Here is a 14,402-nt window from a genome sequence, read left to right as displayed (position 1 = left end):
GCGCCCAGCCCCGGCCCCGCCCCCCTGGCCCCGCCCCTCGATTCCGCTCCTTGTGACGCGCGTGCGTGAGTGCGTGCGTGCGTGCGTGCGCGGCGCCGCGGCGGGCTGCGCGCGGCCTGGGGGTAACCCGGATCGGCGGCGCGGCGGGGCGCGGCGGCGACGGCAGTAGCGAGCGGCGGAGCCGGAGCAGCTGGAGCGGGGCCCGGGATTCCCGGGGGCCCACGGCCGCCATCACGGATTTCCTGTGGGACAAGCGCACCGGGCTGGCTGCGAGGACGGTGCGGCGGGGCGCGGCGGGGCGTGGCGGGGCGAGGGTAGGCCGCGGCCTCCGTGGCTGGCGGGGGCGGCCGGGGCCGTGTGAGGCAGGCCCGGGCTGTGGGTGCTTGGTGGGGCTGCGGCCCGGGGGGGGGGCGTTCCGCGAGGCGTAGGGGGGCCGGCGGGTCCGGATGGCCCGAGGAGGCCGCGGCCGGGCCCGGGGGCACCAGGGCGGGAGGTTCCCCACCACCATCCCGGTCACTCCCGGTGGCCGGGCCCCGTCCCCCCCTGCTCCGCAGCCGGGGCCCGCTCGTTCCGCTTTTGGCGCTCGGCGCGGCCCCGCGGCCGGCGGAGGCCCCACCCGGCGGCCGCGGAGCAGGGCGGCCGGCGCGGCCGCCATCATCGTCCCCAAACCGGTTCCAGACCGGCTGCGGAACGCCCCGGTGCGGGCTCCGGCTGCTCGCGGCGCGGGTGCCCGGCTTTGGCCGGCCGCCAGCGTCGCCTTCACACGCCGCCTGTAATCAGTGGCTGGCAGCGACGCCCCGGAGCTGCGCTCGGCGCCCGCCGCCGGCACGGCGAGACCCGCCGAAGGGGGGCGAACCGTGAGCGCCCCCGCAGAGCCCGCCCGTGGTCCGGCGGGGGAAGCTGGCTCGGTGTAACGAGCCCCCCCGGGGGTCACCGCATCGCCGGGGGCGGGTTTACCTTTTGGTAGCCTTGCCGGTAGTGCTGGCGTAGGTGCGGGTGTGGGAAGGCAGCCGGGTGCGGGAGCGAACCCTTCGGGGAGGGGAAAACTTGCCGGTGAGAGGTTTGTGGACAAAGGGAGCCCCGGCTGCTTGTCTGTGGAGGCAAGGCAAGTTGAGCTGCTGGATGCTTCAGAACCAAAATACGTGCGGGGAATGTCTTAGACTTGTGGAGTGAGGGGTGGGGGTGGGAGCCCAAGCCCGTGGGCTGGCTCGGCAGAGCTGGGACCTGGTGTGCCATCTTGCTCAGGCGTTCTCTCCTTGCTCTCGATCCTCACGTCTCACCAGAGAGCACTCCTTTCCTCTGAGGCAGGGTCTACAAGGCTCTGTTAACTCATCTCCACGTGGAAAGGGTGGTATTGCTCCCTTGATTCTGTAGAGCTCTTCCCGCTTGCAGTGGGAAGCATAAATGTTGCTTCCTTGGTAGTAAAGCAAAGACATCTCTTCAGAAGCTGCCCGCTTAGGTGTCTCCAGCACCGGTGCAGGAGTTTGGGCCAAGCACCGGTGATATCCTCAGCTTTATTTCACTTCAGTTTTCCTTGGTCCTGGGGAGTATGTTAGCTTAAAGAGAGAAGGTGGAAGCCCTGAGGGTGGAAATGCCACTCCTGGAGTGGTGGGTAGTAGGGATGGGTGTGAAGAGAGGAAAGTAACCTGGAAAACAGAACTGCACCAAGCACCGCCTGTGTGTGTGATCACATTCTCTCTCATATGGGGTTCTGGGATCTCTCAGAAGTTCATCTCTCTCTCAGCCCCCACCGCGTGCTCAGACATGCTATTGATTGCCTCCCCTGCACCTTGCCCTAGCAGCTCCTTGTCCACTGATGATCTGTGCTGGTTTCTCTCCCTTGCAAATGCCTCGTGTAATCGTTACTGTCTGTTGTCCATGCAGATGCCTCACTCTAGAAGGTACCGCTCGTCGGAGCGCAGCAGCCGAGGCAGTTATCATGAGCGCTATAGAAGTCGCAAACACAAGAGACGGCGGACACGGTCACGATCGAGCAGCAGCGAACGTGACCGTCGGCACCGTCGGGAAGACAGTTACCATGTTCGATCCAGGAGGTGAGTCTGCAAAGATGAGGGACCTCAGACCCTGAGGTGTTTCTCCAGTTTGGCTGGAGCTGAGCTCCTGCGTGGCCTGGGCCTGGTTCTTTCTCGTGTGCTCTGAGCTGTAACTCCCCAGGCGGTGTTCATAACTGAATCCCCTTGGCTTGCTTCCCCTCCTTAGCTACGATGACCACTCAGCCGACAGGAGGGCCTATGACCGGCGTTACTGTGACAGCTACCGGCGGAACGATTACAGCCGTGAGCGAGGGGAAGCCTACTATGAACCCGAGTACCGTCATTCCTATGAGTACCGACGCTCCCGGGACCGTGAGGGCAGCTACCGGAGCTGCAAAAGCAGCCGGCGTAAGCACAGGCGGAGGCGGCGCCGCAGCCGGTCCTTTAGTCGCTCTTCATCGGTGAGTATCCTGCTGTGCTGGGCCTCCCCTGTAACCTTTCTCTCCCAGGTGGCGAGCTGGGTAAGTAGAAAACTCACTTTCTAACGCTCTCTCGGACTGAGCTTGAGAAATGCGTAGAAAGCCTTTGATGCAGACAGCAGTTCCTGTCCACTGATGCGCCTTGGCTGTGGCTGCCCTGTGCCAGCTGGGCACAGGCAGCTCAGACCCTCTCTTAGTGTTGCCGGCTTGGAGGTGGGAGGAGGACAGGCGTGCCTTGCGAGGCTGGCGTGTCCCCCGGGGTGGTGCTGCAGTCCTCAGCTCCTTTATCCCTGCAGAGTGCTGCTTTTGTTCCGTGACGCTCATTAAGAGCTGTCCAGGAACCCCAGCCAAGCAGTCTTTTGTGCGAGGTTTCTACAGCAAGTGTTCAGCTGATCCTGGTCCCAGAGAGCTCGGTCTGCCTGCAACAGGCAGCTTGGTCCCCGTGGTCCCTGGCTGGGGCCTGTGTTCTGTGGCAGGAACCCCTCCAGTCCCTGAGGGTTAGGTCCTGTGTCAGAGGAGGTTCCTTCTGGGTGGGCCCAGCTGACATGGGATGTCGTGCGAGGGGCTTTGCAAAGAAGTAGAGCTTGCGGACTGGTCAATTCAGGTGGAGGCAGCAGCCATCACGGGCTCTTCCCAGCAGTGTTCCCTGCCTTTCTCTTCTTGTCTGTTCTGCTGTTCACCTTCCACTTCTGTTAGACCCCAGACACGTTCTCTGCTCTGTGTGTGGAGCGCTCAGTGTTGTCTGGTCTGTTCTGGCTGTATGTCCAGGGATGGGAATGTGGGCTGGATTCGGGTCCCAGGTCTGCTGGCCAGTTGCTCCTAGGTGTGGGGATACTTAGCTGAAGAACTGAAGGCAGGAATTTTCTCTTCTCTGGCATAAACCTCTTATCTGCCTCATCCCAGGCTGTCCCTATTCCCTGTTGGGCCTCTGCTTCTCTCCTGGAAGTCAGTCCTTCCAGGATCAGGTTCTTTGGCAGGGTGAGGGTCTAGGAAGAGGTGTCACATCTTCCCCCAGGCAGTCACTCGTAAATTCTCTCTGGTTTTGGATGGATCATTGTACCAAGAGTTGCTTCTGAAATCTCTGAGTTCATCTTTTCCTGAGTGCTGGGGCTGGGGGAAGCTATGTGGGTGGTTGTTGGGATGGGGAGTGCCTGTGTGGGGCAGCCTGGGCCTTTGCTTGTGCAGAACTTCCCAGCACCTGCGTTCTGCTGCCTTTCCTCAGTGGCTGCCGTGGGGCTGAAGTGAGCCTTTCCCTGCGGCCACTGAGCACCCGGCTGCAGAGTTGTGCTTCGGTGTGCTCTCTTGGCCTTACCCAGGACCTGAAGGCCAGTGCCATTCCTCTCCGAGCCCCCTAGGAGCGAGAGCAGCTGGCCCCTTCCACTGCCCCTCCGCTAGTCCTTGTTCTGACCATCTCTGCTCTCACACTGGTTCGGGTGGGGCTGTTTGTAGGTTCTTTTTTTTTTCTTTTTTTTTCTTTTTTTTTTTTTTGCTACAACGAAAAGCAAACTGTTTTTTTCTTTTCTGAGCTAGTGTGTTGTATCTTGACATGTTCCCTTGCAATATCCCTATCGTTATATATTCCTCTGTGCCGTATGAATTGGCTGGGAATCTCCTCCTGCAACCCCTCCTCAAACAACCATGTGAATTTCCAAACCAACCAATGCGTGACGCTGGCTGCTGCGCTGGTTTGAAAATCTGATTGGTGAATGATGAATTCCCTGTCTGCCTGGGCCAGCAGCGGAGTCGACAGAGCAGCAGAAGGGCCAAGAGTGTGGAGGACGACGACGAGGGGCATCTGATCTATCGCGTCGGCGACTGGCTACAAGAAAGATGTACAGCCAAATCGTAACATAATTTAGCTCTCTAGTTAAGCTCCCATCGCAGTCGCAGATCTGTCTTATCTTTCTGTTTCATTTTATTTTCATTGTTTATTAAAGAGAAACCCTCTCCTTTTCCTTCCCCTTTTGTTAAAGCTACGTTTATATTTTGTATTGTTACTGAAGTGCCAGGGAACTAGGGCAGTTGCCTTGTGCAGCCGGTGTCAGCCTTCCGCTGCTCCGGTCTCTCAAGCTGTGTGCAGGTTAGGTGTTGCAATGCATTCTCTTCTGCCTTGTGTATGCGCTGCATCCAGGTCGTGCTCACTCTCTCATCTGCCTTCCTCTTTTTCTCTCCCTCCCAGATGAGATTATTAGCACCTTAGGGGAAGGCACATTCGGCAGAGTGGTGCAGTGCATCGATCACCGGAGGTATGTCTGCTCCTGGGATGGGGGGGGGGACGGACGGGGACGGGACGGACGACATGGTGGTGAGGGAAAAGGAGAGACCGCAGCTGGTGACGGAGCCTTTCACACTTAACGTGGGAGCCTGGGGGTGAAAATGGATGTCCTTTTCCAGAATTCCTCAGTTTGGGCACGTTGGAGAGGGGTCGGGGGGAGCCTCGGGGCTGTTCATAGGGAGGGGAAAGGCACTGCTTTGGTGGACATCCCTTAACAGCCACCTTCTGGCTTGAGCAAGGGTGGCGGAAGGCTGTGCTGCAGAGGGTGAAGCTGGTTTGGAAAGTCCTTCTTGCAGGGCACAGGCTATCTGAGCAGGCGTGGGGTGATCTTACACCTTCTTCCTGTTTTTCCCGCAGGGGTGGTGCACGTGTTGCTCTCAAAATCATTAAAAATGTGGAGAAATACAAAGAGGCTGCTCGACTGGAAATTAATGTGCTGGAGAAAATCAATGAGAAGGATCCTGAGAACACAAAGTGAGTGTGCTTTTGGTGTTAAAATGGAAGGGCAAGGATCACCTTAGCGCAGTTACAGGGATGGGATGAGAGAGTTACTTGTTGTGTGACCAGATTTGTTCGTAGCTAGTTTTTTGAGGCGTATTGGCTTGCTGTGGGATACAGACTGAGCGAGGAAAGGAGGAGCCTGACGCAGGGATGACATAGCCGAGTGGTGCGTGCAGATCTGTCCCGAATCAGAGTTTTTCTCTCAGTCTTTGTGTCAGGATGTTTGACTGGTTTGACTACCATGGCCACATGTGCATCTCCTTCGAACTGCTGGGGCTCAGCACCTTTGATTTCCTGAAGGACAACAACTATCTGCCTTACCCCATCCACCAAGTACGGCACATGGCCTACCAGGTGTGCCAGGCTGTGAAATGTAAGTGTTCACTGCTCTTCTCTCCACTGGTCCTTGACTGACCTGGAGAGCTGTGCAGCTCCCAATGTCCATGCCAGTTCTGCGACAGGTGGCCCAAAGCAGTGAGTTTTTGCTGCGGTGCTGCTGTGCCAATTCTGAGACTGAGCCTTCCTGCCCCTCCAGCAGTGAATGCGTGTTTGGAATGAATCCTTTTTATTTTCCTGACTCTAATGTTTTCCGATGCATGTGGGCTGGCAGTAGCTCAGGGCACTTCAGCATCCACGTCCCCCCACATTCTGGTGATCAATACAATAAATCTTCATGCTTCTGCTGAAGCATCATGGCCTGGACTAGCCTAACTGTTCACACCCAGTTCTAAATGTGGGCTAAACTGGTGCCAGTATGAGCAAACTGAATGAACGACGTCCGCTCTGCGGGTGGGTGCAGCCTTGCTTTGATTCTGTTCGGTCACCCCGACTCTTGTTTGCTTCCTCAGTTCTGCATGACAATAAACTCACTCACACTGACCTCAAGCCAGAGAACATCCTCTTTGTCAACTCTGACTACGAACTCTCCTATAACCTGGAAAAGGTAACAGCGCTGCCTTGTGTTAGAGTTCTTCTCTTGGGTTCTTGGTATTCCTGACCTTATCAGCAGGTGGGAGGAGTCGGAACAAGGCCCCAGGAGACACGGGGTTGACCGACTACGTTCCTGCACTTACTCAGGGCCCATATCTTGCATGACCTGCCTGTGTAATCTGTAAGTAAGCCATAGGAACCACAGGCTTACCTGGCTGATGGTGATAGTTTGTCTGGGGGCTGTGCCAGCACTAATGTACCCTCTGAAGTCTTTCCCTCCCACGGTGCCCTGTGGGGAAGCCTCAGTTGTGTAAGGAAGGGGCTAAGTCCACATCTCAAAACCCCTGAGTAACGTGCCATTCTCCCTCGCGAAGAAGCGGGATGAGCGGAGTGTGAAGAGCACAGCCATCAGAGTGGTGGACTTCGGCAGTGCCACATTTGATCATGAACATCACAGCACGATTGTCTCCACCAGGCATTACCGGGCCCCAGAAGTCATACTGGGTAGGTACCGCTTCGTCTTTCTGCAGAGGCAGGTGTTCACCTCGAGGGCACTGGGTGCTGCCTGCTGGATTAAGGAGCATTTGGCCTCCACGTCACTCAGTAGCTGTCCTGGGTTTACCCTGGGAGATGAGAAGTGTTTTGTTTAATGTGCTATTTTCTGGGAGGGCCAACAGTTTAAAAGTTGGTGTTTTGGCATTACTACCAGCTGGGAAGTATATTGCCACTGGCGTATCGGGGAGCCTGGCTGGAATGAGAACTGTTTTTCCAGTTGTTACATTTTTAAAAGGGTAAGGGAGAGAGGTGTGGAATCTTAGGCCATAACTGGATCTTTTACTTAAAAAACATTGTTTTTTAGAGCTTGGCTGGAGCCAGCCCTGTGATGTGTGGAGCATTGGCTGCATCATCTTTGAGTATTATGTGGGTTTCACCCTGTTTCAGGTGAGAACTGTGTGCTGTATGGCTACCTCACAACTGCTGTGAAAAAGGATGCTGGCTGTGTCCCAGTACAGCCAGGAGCCTCTGGGACTGATGGGGTTCCCTCCATCACTGCAGTCTTGTAGAGATGACTGAGGTGTTGCCCAGCCAGGGGTTCTGAGTGGGGGAGTACCCAGGGCTGGAAGTTGAAGGACCAGAATCTCTTCCATGCCTTCCCTTTACGTTTCTATCTCTCAGACACATGACAACCGGGAGCACCTGGCCATGATGGAGAGGATCTTGGGGCCAATTCCTTCTCGGATGATCCGGAAGACAAGGTGAGCAAGGCTGGCTGGGCACCATGGGCTTTCCAGTGCTCTCCCACTTCATGTGTAGCTGTTCTCTCTGAGGGGTCAAGCTCTGAAGCTGCCTGCTGAGCCGGTTGCCTGTGCTGCTGCATCGTCCTCAGTAGCGTGCACTGTCAGGGCTGGTGCGTTGCTCTTGCTGCAAGACATTTTGTGCTTGTGTGTAACTTGTTCCCACCTCTTGCTCTGACAGGAAACAGAAATATTTCTACCATGGCCGCCTGGACTGGGACGAGAACACCTCCGCTGGCCGTTACGTTAGGGAAAACTGCAAGCCGCTGCGGGTAAGGTGGGGTGGGCAAGAGCACCTGGTTGCTTTATCCTTTTCTCATTGCAGAGTCTTATAGTGCCTGCCCCCATTTGTGAAGATTGTTCCTGTGGGCAAGGTTAGGCCAGCGAAAGGGTTAGACCAGTGTCTTCCTGAAGGAGTCTTGGCTGTCCCAGACGTAAACTAGGAAGACTGCAGCAGCCTGAGCTTAGTCTGAAGCAGAGGAGGAGGAGGGCATGGAGACCTCAGGAAGTGCCTGGGAAAGATGGCAGGAGGGTGTGAAAAATCAGCAGTTTGATGCTTGGGAAAGCAGCCCAGGGTTCAGGTCTAGGATGAGTGACTGAGCAAACCAGTCCTCCCCGAGCTTAGCCATTCAGCCCAGGGAGCTTACTGTGACCATGACAGGGCACAGCATCCTTGGCCCTAACCTCTCCCCTCCATTTCTCCAGCGATACCTGACCTCTGAGGCTGAGGACCATCACCGCCTTTTTGACCTCATTGAGAGCATGCTGGAGTACGAGCCGTCCAAGCGGATCACCCTGGCCGAAGCCCTCAAGCACCCCTTCTTTGACATGTTGGAGGTGGAGCCGAGCACAAAAATGTGGGACTCTAGCAGAGACATCAGCCGGTGACGCCACAGGTGCCAGCCTGCCCTCAGATTCTAGCCCCCGTGGAGGCCTGTGTGATTTCTATTCAGACACTTGGTGCTTTTTTTTTATACATGAGAAGAACTCCCTGGACACATTTGTAAAGCTGTTAATATGTGAGATACTGTAAATAGCCCATATTCTATATTGGCCTCTGAGCACCGTGGGCCCAACCTCCTGCTGTTGCTGCTGCCGTTATTGTGAGGTGAGGGGGCCTGTATGTCCATATTGTAAATACCTCTGTTCACGTGTTGCTTTGTCTCCTGTTCTTCTCCTGCCCTCCTTGGTGTAAATACTCCAGAACTTGCAGCGCTCTGTAGCTTATCTGTTTCCTTGTAAGTTATGAAACTGGTGGGACTGCATGGGAATTATTTTTTGGATCAATGTCATAGCCCATCCCCACACCAGAGTTTTATAAGAATTTTGTACAGTCTTTGTGAAAAATAAATATGAAGTGAATAAACCACTTGGTCTGGGTTTGGACCAGCAGCAGCCCCTCCTGGGGCTGATCTGGTGGTTGGTTACATTCTGTGTGCCCTGCAGAGGGAAGGAAGGTGCATTCCCTTTTGGGATGAGAGGTTCTTTGTGGTCCAGGAAACTTCAGTAACAAAGCCAGCTCAGTCCACCTCCACCACTTCTCCCAAGCTTGGATGCTGGCCTAGTGCCTGAGCTTGCGCCAGGTATGAGCTGCTTTTGACCATCTGAGGGCTGCAGCTGGACCTGAGCAGATTCTGGTGTGAGGGGCAGCGGAACACAGGCTGTCTCCTTCATTGTGCCCTGTGATCAACGCTGAAGTGGGATGTAGAAACAGGAGGACAGTGGGTACTTCAAGATACATGTTCTCTTTATGAGAGAAACCTCTTGCTCCCTGGATGGGGTGGAACAGTGGCTACTGGTGATGGCTGTTGGAAAAGGGGTGTCCAAGTGCCTGCTTTCAGCTGTCAAACACATATGCGGTGTCTTTGCGCCTTTTTCGCTCTCACCAGCTCTGCAGTGAGGCTGGGGCCTTGGCTTGGCTTTTCCCATGGAAATTGCTGGGGATGTTTCAGACCTGATGGCAGCTCTGCATAGATGCTTTGTCAGCATGTCTGGAAGGGTCTCACTGGGATAGTGTCAGTAACAGAGCAGACACACATGATACATTCTGCAGGAGCTTATCGCTTTGCTGTGGCACAGTCTGTGGCAGGCTCTGTCCTGGCTCTGGCAGACTGTTGTCATGCCAGAGGGATAAAGGAAAAAGTCTGGCTTTGTGGGGAGTTAGCATGGGGGAGTCTCAGGAGGGGTGACATTGAGTCATCTTCATGAGCTTGGGCTGGAAGCTTTCACCTGCTGCCTGCAGTCTCACTTGGCTTGGCAGCAGCCAGCCCAGTGCTGTGTGCCAGGGAATGGAGCAGGGGAAGACCATGTCCTGCTGCGTGTATAGCCAGCCCCCAGGTGAGTCTGGAGGAGAGCCAGACTGACCAAATAACACACCTGTGGTCTGTGTCAGACTTAAAAAACAATAACCCACACCCATGCCCCAAACCTGATTCCGCAGCTCTTACCTTCCCCACAGAGAGCACAACTCAAGCTGCCAGCTGCCTGGGTTGAAGTGGGAGCTCACAGATCTGTGTGTAACTTTGTAAGACTCTGTTCAGAGGCTAAGGAATATTTTTAGCAGAGAGGAGCAGTTGCTGCTAAGCACTGAGAGCTGGGCCTAGGAGCTAGGGGCAGGTATGGATAGGTGTCCTGTGCCGCGCTCTGGATGCTGCAGAATCCCTGCTCCAGAGTGGGTGTCGGCATGCTGTCCATATGCAGCTGGTAGTTGATGGAATCAGAGATCCCTATAAATAACTGGTCCAGGAGTCACAAAAGTTAAATTCCCCACGCTGCTCGTCATGCCACGGATTCTTCCTTGAGTCTTTTACTTGCATGGGCTCAGCTATACAGCTGGTGGGCCCAGTGGAACAGCTGCTCTACCGCGTGCCCGCTGGCCTTCCCGAGGGCAAAACCCAGGGGATTCCGTGCAGGCGGAGGCGGGCAGCACCGCGACGGCCCTGGTAAGAGGCGGGGGCCCAGTCGAGGGGCTCAGATGCGAGGCCTCGGGGAGGGGCCTGCTGTGGCGGTAGGCCTGGCTGAACGGAGCCATCGCTGGGCAGCGAAGCCGGCACTGGGCGGGAGCCTCGAAGCCCCGCGGGGGTGTGGGAGGCCCAAAGAGACTCGGGGGGCGACGGCGTGGCCCGGCCCGGGGCGGCAGGGACGGGCCCGGTCCCGGCATTGCCATGGGAACGCACTTCCCGGCGGGCCCTGCGCGGGGGAAGTGTCACGTGAGCGCGTCGCGTGCCCAGGCCCCGCGCATGCGCGGAGGCCCCCTGCAGTGAGGCTCCCCGGACCGCAGGCGGGGCTGGTGACGTCACGGGGCGGCAGCCAATCGGCGGCGGCGGGGCGGGGCGGGCGGCTGAGGGGCTGAGGCGGCGGCGGCCCCGGTCCCGGTCCTGGTCCTGACCCGGCCATGGCCCAGCGCGGCGGTCCCGCCGTGCTCCCGGACAACCCCTTCCAGGTGCGCTCCGTTCGGGGCAAGTGTGGCGGTGGCCCTGGGGGCCCCGGTACCGGGCTGGGCTGGGCCGCACCTCACACGGGCTGTGTCTCTTGCAGGACCCCGCGGCGGTGCAGGCCTGGCCCGGCTCTGAGCGATCGGCACTGGACGCCTACAACCCCTTCGAGAGCGGCACGGTGAGGCGGGCGGGCCGCGGCGGGGCCGCTTCCCGGCGGCCGGGGCCTGCCCCACGGTGAGCGGCGCCTCACTATCCCCCTCTTCTTCCCGCAGCCGCCGCCGCCGTACCAGGCCCCGTCGGCGGCTCCGGTGCCCCTGTCCCCGGCCGGCATGGCCCCGCCGCAGGGGGCCGCGCAGCCTCCGCGGAAAGGCAGCCCCACGGAGCCCCGGAACTACGGCTCCTACGGCACGCAGGTACGGGAGGCGGGCAGGCGCTTGGCCGCCGCGGGGTGGGCCGAGCCGGGCCGGTGGAGAAGGCGGGAGCCCCAGGGCCTGTGTCCCCCTAGGCCTCGGCGGCAGCCGCCACAGCCGAGCTGCTGAAGCGGCAGGAGGAGCTGAACCGGAAGGCGGAGGAGCTGGACCGGCGGGAGCGGGAGCTGCAGAACGCGGCCCTGGGCGGTGCGGCAAGTGAGTGGCCTGCGGGCAGGGCCGGGATGGCGGCAGCCTGCCCTCGGCCCCCCTGCACGGGCACTGCTGCCTTCTCCTTCCCTCTACAGCGAGGCCAAACAACTGGCCCCCACTGCCGTCCTTCTGCCCAGTGAAGCCTTGCTTCTACCAAGATATCCCCGTGGAGATCCCTGCTGACTTCCAGAAAACCGTTTCTACCATGTATTACCTCTGGATGGGTGAGTCCCAGGGGGAAATCTAAGGGCAGATCCTGGGAGGAGGTAGAGCAACAAGTGTCCGGCATGCAAGCAAATACTGCTGCTTGGGAGAAGTTACCATTAAGATGTTGCGCCCAGGTCTGGGGGGGCTGAGCCCTTGGTGTGGGGAGGGGGGACCCTCGCTCGGGTTGCCTGACCGTTGCCCTCTCTCTCAGCCAGCACCATTGCTCTCTTCCTGAACTTCTTGTCCTCGCTGGCCTGGTTCTGTGTGGAGCCCTCGTCTGGCTCTGGGTTCGGCCTCTCCATTCTTTGGGCTCTCCTCTACACGCCCTGCTCCTTTGTCTGCTGGTATAGGCCGATGTACAAAGCTTTCAGGTGTGTATCTGCTTCAGTTCCGAGGCCAGCAAAGCAGCGGGGTGGGGGGACTGCATGGCTGGTGCTTGAAGCTGGGGAGAACCGGCTGCTCAGTTGAACAGGCCCTTGCCCCAAGTGCAGCATCGACAGCGTCCTGGCTCCTTTGTGGCCTTTGGGTCTGGGGGATGTGGTAATCCTGTACTGAGCTTCATCTTCTCCTTGTGTCCCCCTACTTTGAGGAAGGTTTGAGAATTTTCTGTGGCCTAACTGCACTTGTCTCTTTCTCTCAGGAGTGACAGTTCCTTCAACTTCTTTGTCTTCTTCTTCGTCTTCTTTGCCCAGAATGTGATGTATGTGCTGCAGGCGATCGGCATACCAAACTGGGGATTCAGGTGTGTGTTGGATTGACCGCTAGGAGCCCTGGCTGGCTGAGTACCCCAGAAAGAGAGGAGGTGGGTGGGGAAGAGGGAACCCGTGGGCAACCACCTCTTCTTTTGCAGTGGCTGGATATTGAGCCTGATAGCGCTGCGGAAGAACACGGCCGTGGCTGTGATGATGATTCTGGTGTCCTTGGTCTTCACAGCAGTGGCTGTGTTGGGCATCATTATGCTCAAAAAGGTGAGTTTGGATCCAACCTCGGGGCTGGAGTGTCCCTTGGGGAGGATGAGGGTGGTGGTGTTGGCACAGGCAGGGACACAGCTCTGTTCACTGGCAGCCTGGAACAGGGCTGCTGCCCTGACCCTGACCCTGCTCCTCTCTTCCAGATCCACTCTCTGTATCGCCGGACAGGTGCCAGCTTCCAGAAAGCGCAGGAGGAGTTTGCTGCCGGGGTCTTCTCTAACCAGGCAGTGCGCACCGCAGCGGCCAACGCTGCTGCGGGTGCCGCCACCAATGCCTTCCGGGCACCCTAGCCAGGCAGGGCCCCCAGCTTCTCATCGCACGTGGGCTCTTTCTGAGGAAGAGGAAATCCAAGTTGCACTTTCATTGGATCCCCGTGTGTCTGCATCAGCTGTCAGAGGCTGCCTCATCCCAGCTTGAAAGTGCTGGTGCCTGAATTGTCTGCTGCTCTAACCCGTTTCCTCACAGATGGAGGCTGTTCTGGTTTGTGCTGGTCCCTTCCCCTCAGCGGACTGGGGAAGGAGTGGGATGGGGGGGTGCTGTGGCCCAGCCCTGCGCCTGTCATCGCTCTCCCTTCCAGCACTGGCTGCTGGGGGCAGGAGCCTCCTCCAGACATGTGACAGGGACCGAAATGGCCACTCTCCTTCCCTGGGCTCTCCTGTTTCCTCGACTAGTGATGCCACTTGTGTGCCCAGAAAAGTGAAGGGTTCCCCTTGTGCTCAGTGCCAGGGTGTGCAGAGGCCAGCTCTTCCCTGGAGGCTTTTGCCTGCCTTCCCTTTGACATGGCACCCAATTCCCTGCCAAGAAAATCGTCCCCCTCTTCCCCCAGGGGCTTGTTCTGGGGTGGGGCAGGGGCTGGCTCTGCCCTCGGGGTGTTGAGCTGGGAGGCAGCCCCTTCCTCCAGTCCCTTCCCTGTCCTCTTTTGCTGGGCTGAGCCGGCTCCGGGTGCAGGGATAAGGAGAGTGGGGTTGGGACAGGCACCAGGGGTGCTGGTGCTGCTGGTGGGCCTTCCTGCCTTCAGCCTGCACCCACGCTCAGCCACGGCGAGCCTTAAAGCCGGGCTGGGTGCTGAGGAGGGATCCTGGTACCGCCTGGGCCCCCTCCTCACCCCCAGCAGGGGCTGAACAGCTTCTCCCTCCCTCCTCTCCACCTGCCCTGGAGCCTGTGCCTCCTCCCACCCCTTGGTGTTCCTCACCCGGAGCCTGTGCCTCCCCCGGGGGCCGTTGCCCCCCTTCTCAGGGCGCTGAGCCACCCCCCCCGTGCACAGTACTGCCCAGTACGTGCCCCCAGTAGCCCCTGGTGTCCCCCTGTCCCTTGTGCCAGTGTCCTTGGGGCTCCCTGCCGTTCCCTGGGACAGGTCTCATCTGCTTTGCCCCATCTCCCAGGTTGGTCCCTGCTTCTCCTGGGCCAGTGAGGGGGTCCATGCCTTCATCCGCGGGGCCGGTGGGAGCGAGGGCTCTGCCCTGCCCTGCTGTGCTGGGGGCTGGCGGGGGGTCCCTGCCCCACCGTGGCCCCCTTGCCCTGCCCGCTGCCAAGCCGCCTTCAGGTTTTATTTAAGGAATAAATGAAGTTTCACTCCGTGCTTCCGCCGTCTCCGTGCGCTGGCAGCCGCGGGCGGGCAGGGAGCGGTAGGAACCGGGGGCGGGCGGCGGGGCCGGGGCCCTGGGCTGCTGTCGCTGCCTCTCGGTGGGGCGGG

General features: G+C 58.6%; 1 protein-coding gene across 4 annotated transcripts; it reads left to right on the top strand.

Moving 5' to 3' along the window:
• The first annotated feature begins 104 nt into the window (after positions 1-104).
• Positions 105-14,288, top strand: LOC119140017 (dual specificity protein kinase CLK2). Of its 4 annotated transcripts, XM_037370992.1 has the most exons (20): positions 105-278; positions 1,885-2,054; positions 2,221-2,455; positions 4,209-4,305; positions 4,653-4,719; positions 5,106-5,222; positions 5,456-5,622; positions 6,098-6,192; positions 6,554-6,683; positions 7,039-7,121; positions 7,356-7,435; positions 7,656-7,746; positions 11,012-11,089; positions 11,184-11,324; positions 11,417-11,537; positions 11,627-11,755; positions 11,950-12,109; positions 12,379-12,480; positions 12,589-12,706; positions 12,853-14,288. In XM_037370992.1, exons 2-20 carry the CDS (start codon positions 1,885-1,887, stop codon positions 12,997-12,999), a joined length of 2,328 nt encoding a protein of 775 aa, XP_037226889.1. In that variant the 5' UTR covers positions 105-278; the 3' UTR covers positions 13,000-14,288. The 4 variants fall into 4 exon arrangements, with proteins under 4 accessions (XP_037226889.1, XP_037226887.1, XP_037226886.1 ...); XM_037370990.1 differs by lacking the exons at positions 11,012-11,089; positions 11,184-11,324; positions 11,417-11,537; ... (3 more) ...; positions 12,589-12,706; positions 12,853-14,288 and adding an exon at positions 8,180-8,447 and having other exon boundaries at positions 4,212-4,305; XM_037370989.1 differs by lacking the exons at positions 11,012-11,089; positions 11,184-11,324; positions 11,417-11,537; ... (3 more) ...; positions 12,589-12,706; positions 12,853-14,288 and adding an exon at positions 8,180-8,447.
• The last annotated feature ends 114 nt before the right edge of the window (positions 14,289-14,402 follow it).

This window comes from Falco rusticolus, chromosome 19 (assembly GCF_015220075.1).
Source record: "Falco rusticolus isolate bFalRus1 chromosome 19, bFalRus1.pri, whole genome shotgun sequence".
Classification (NCBI taxonomy): domain Eukaryota; kingdom Metazoa; phylum Chordata; class Aves; order Falconiformes; family Falconidae; genus Falco; species Falco rusticolus.
Note: the sequence above shows the minus strand (reverse complement) of the source record. Positions and strands in the feature narration are given on the sequence as shown.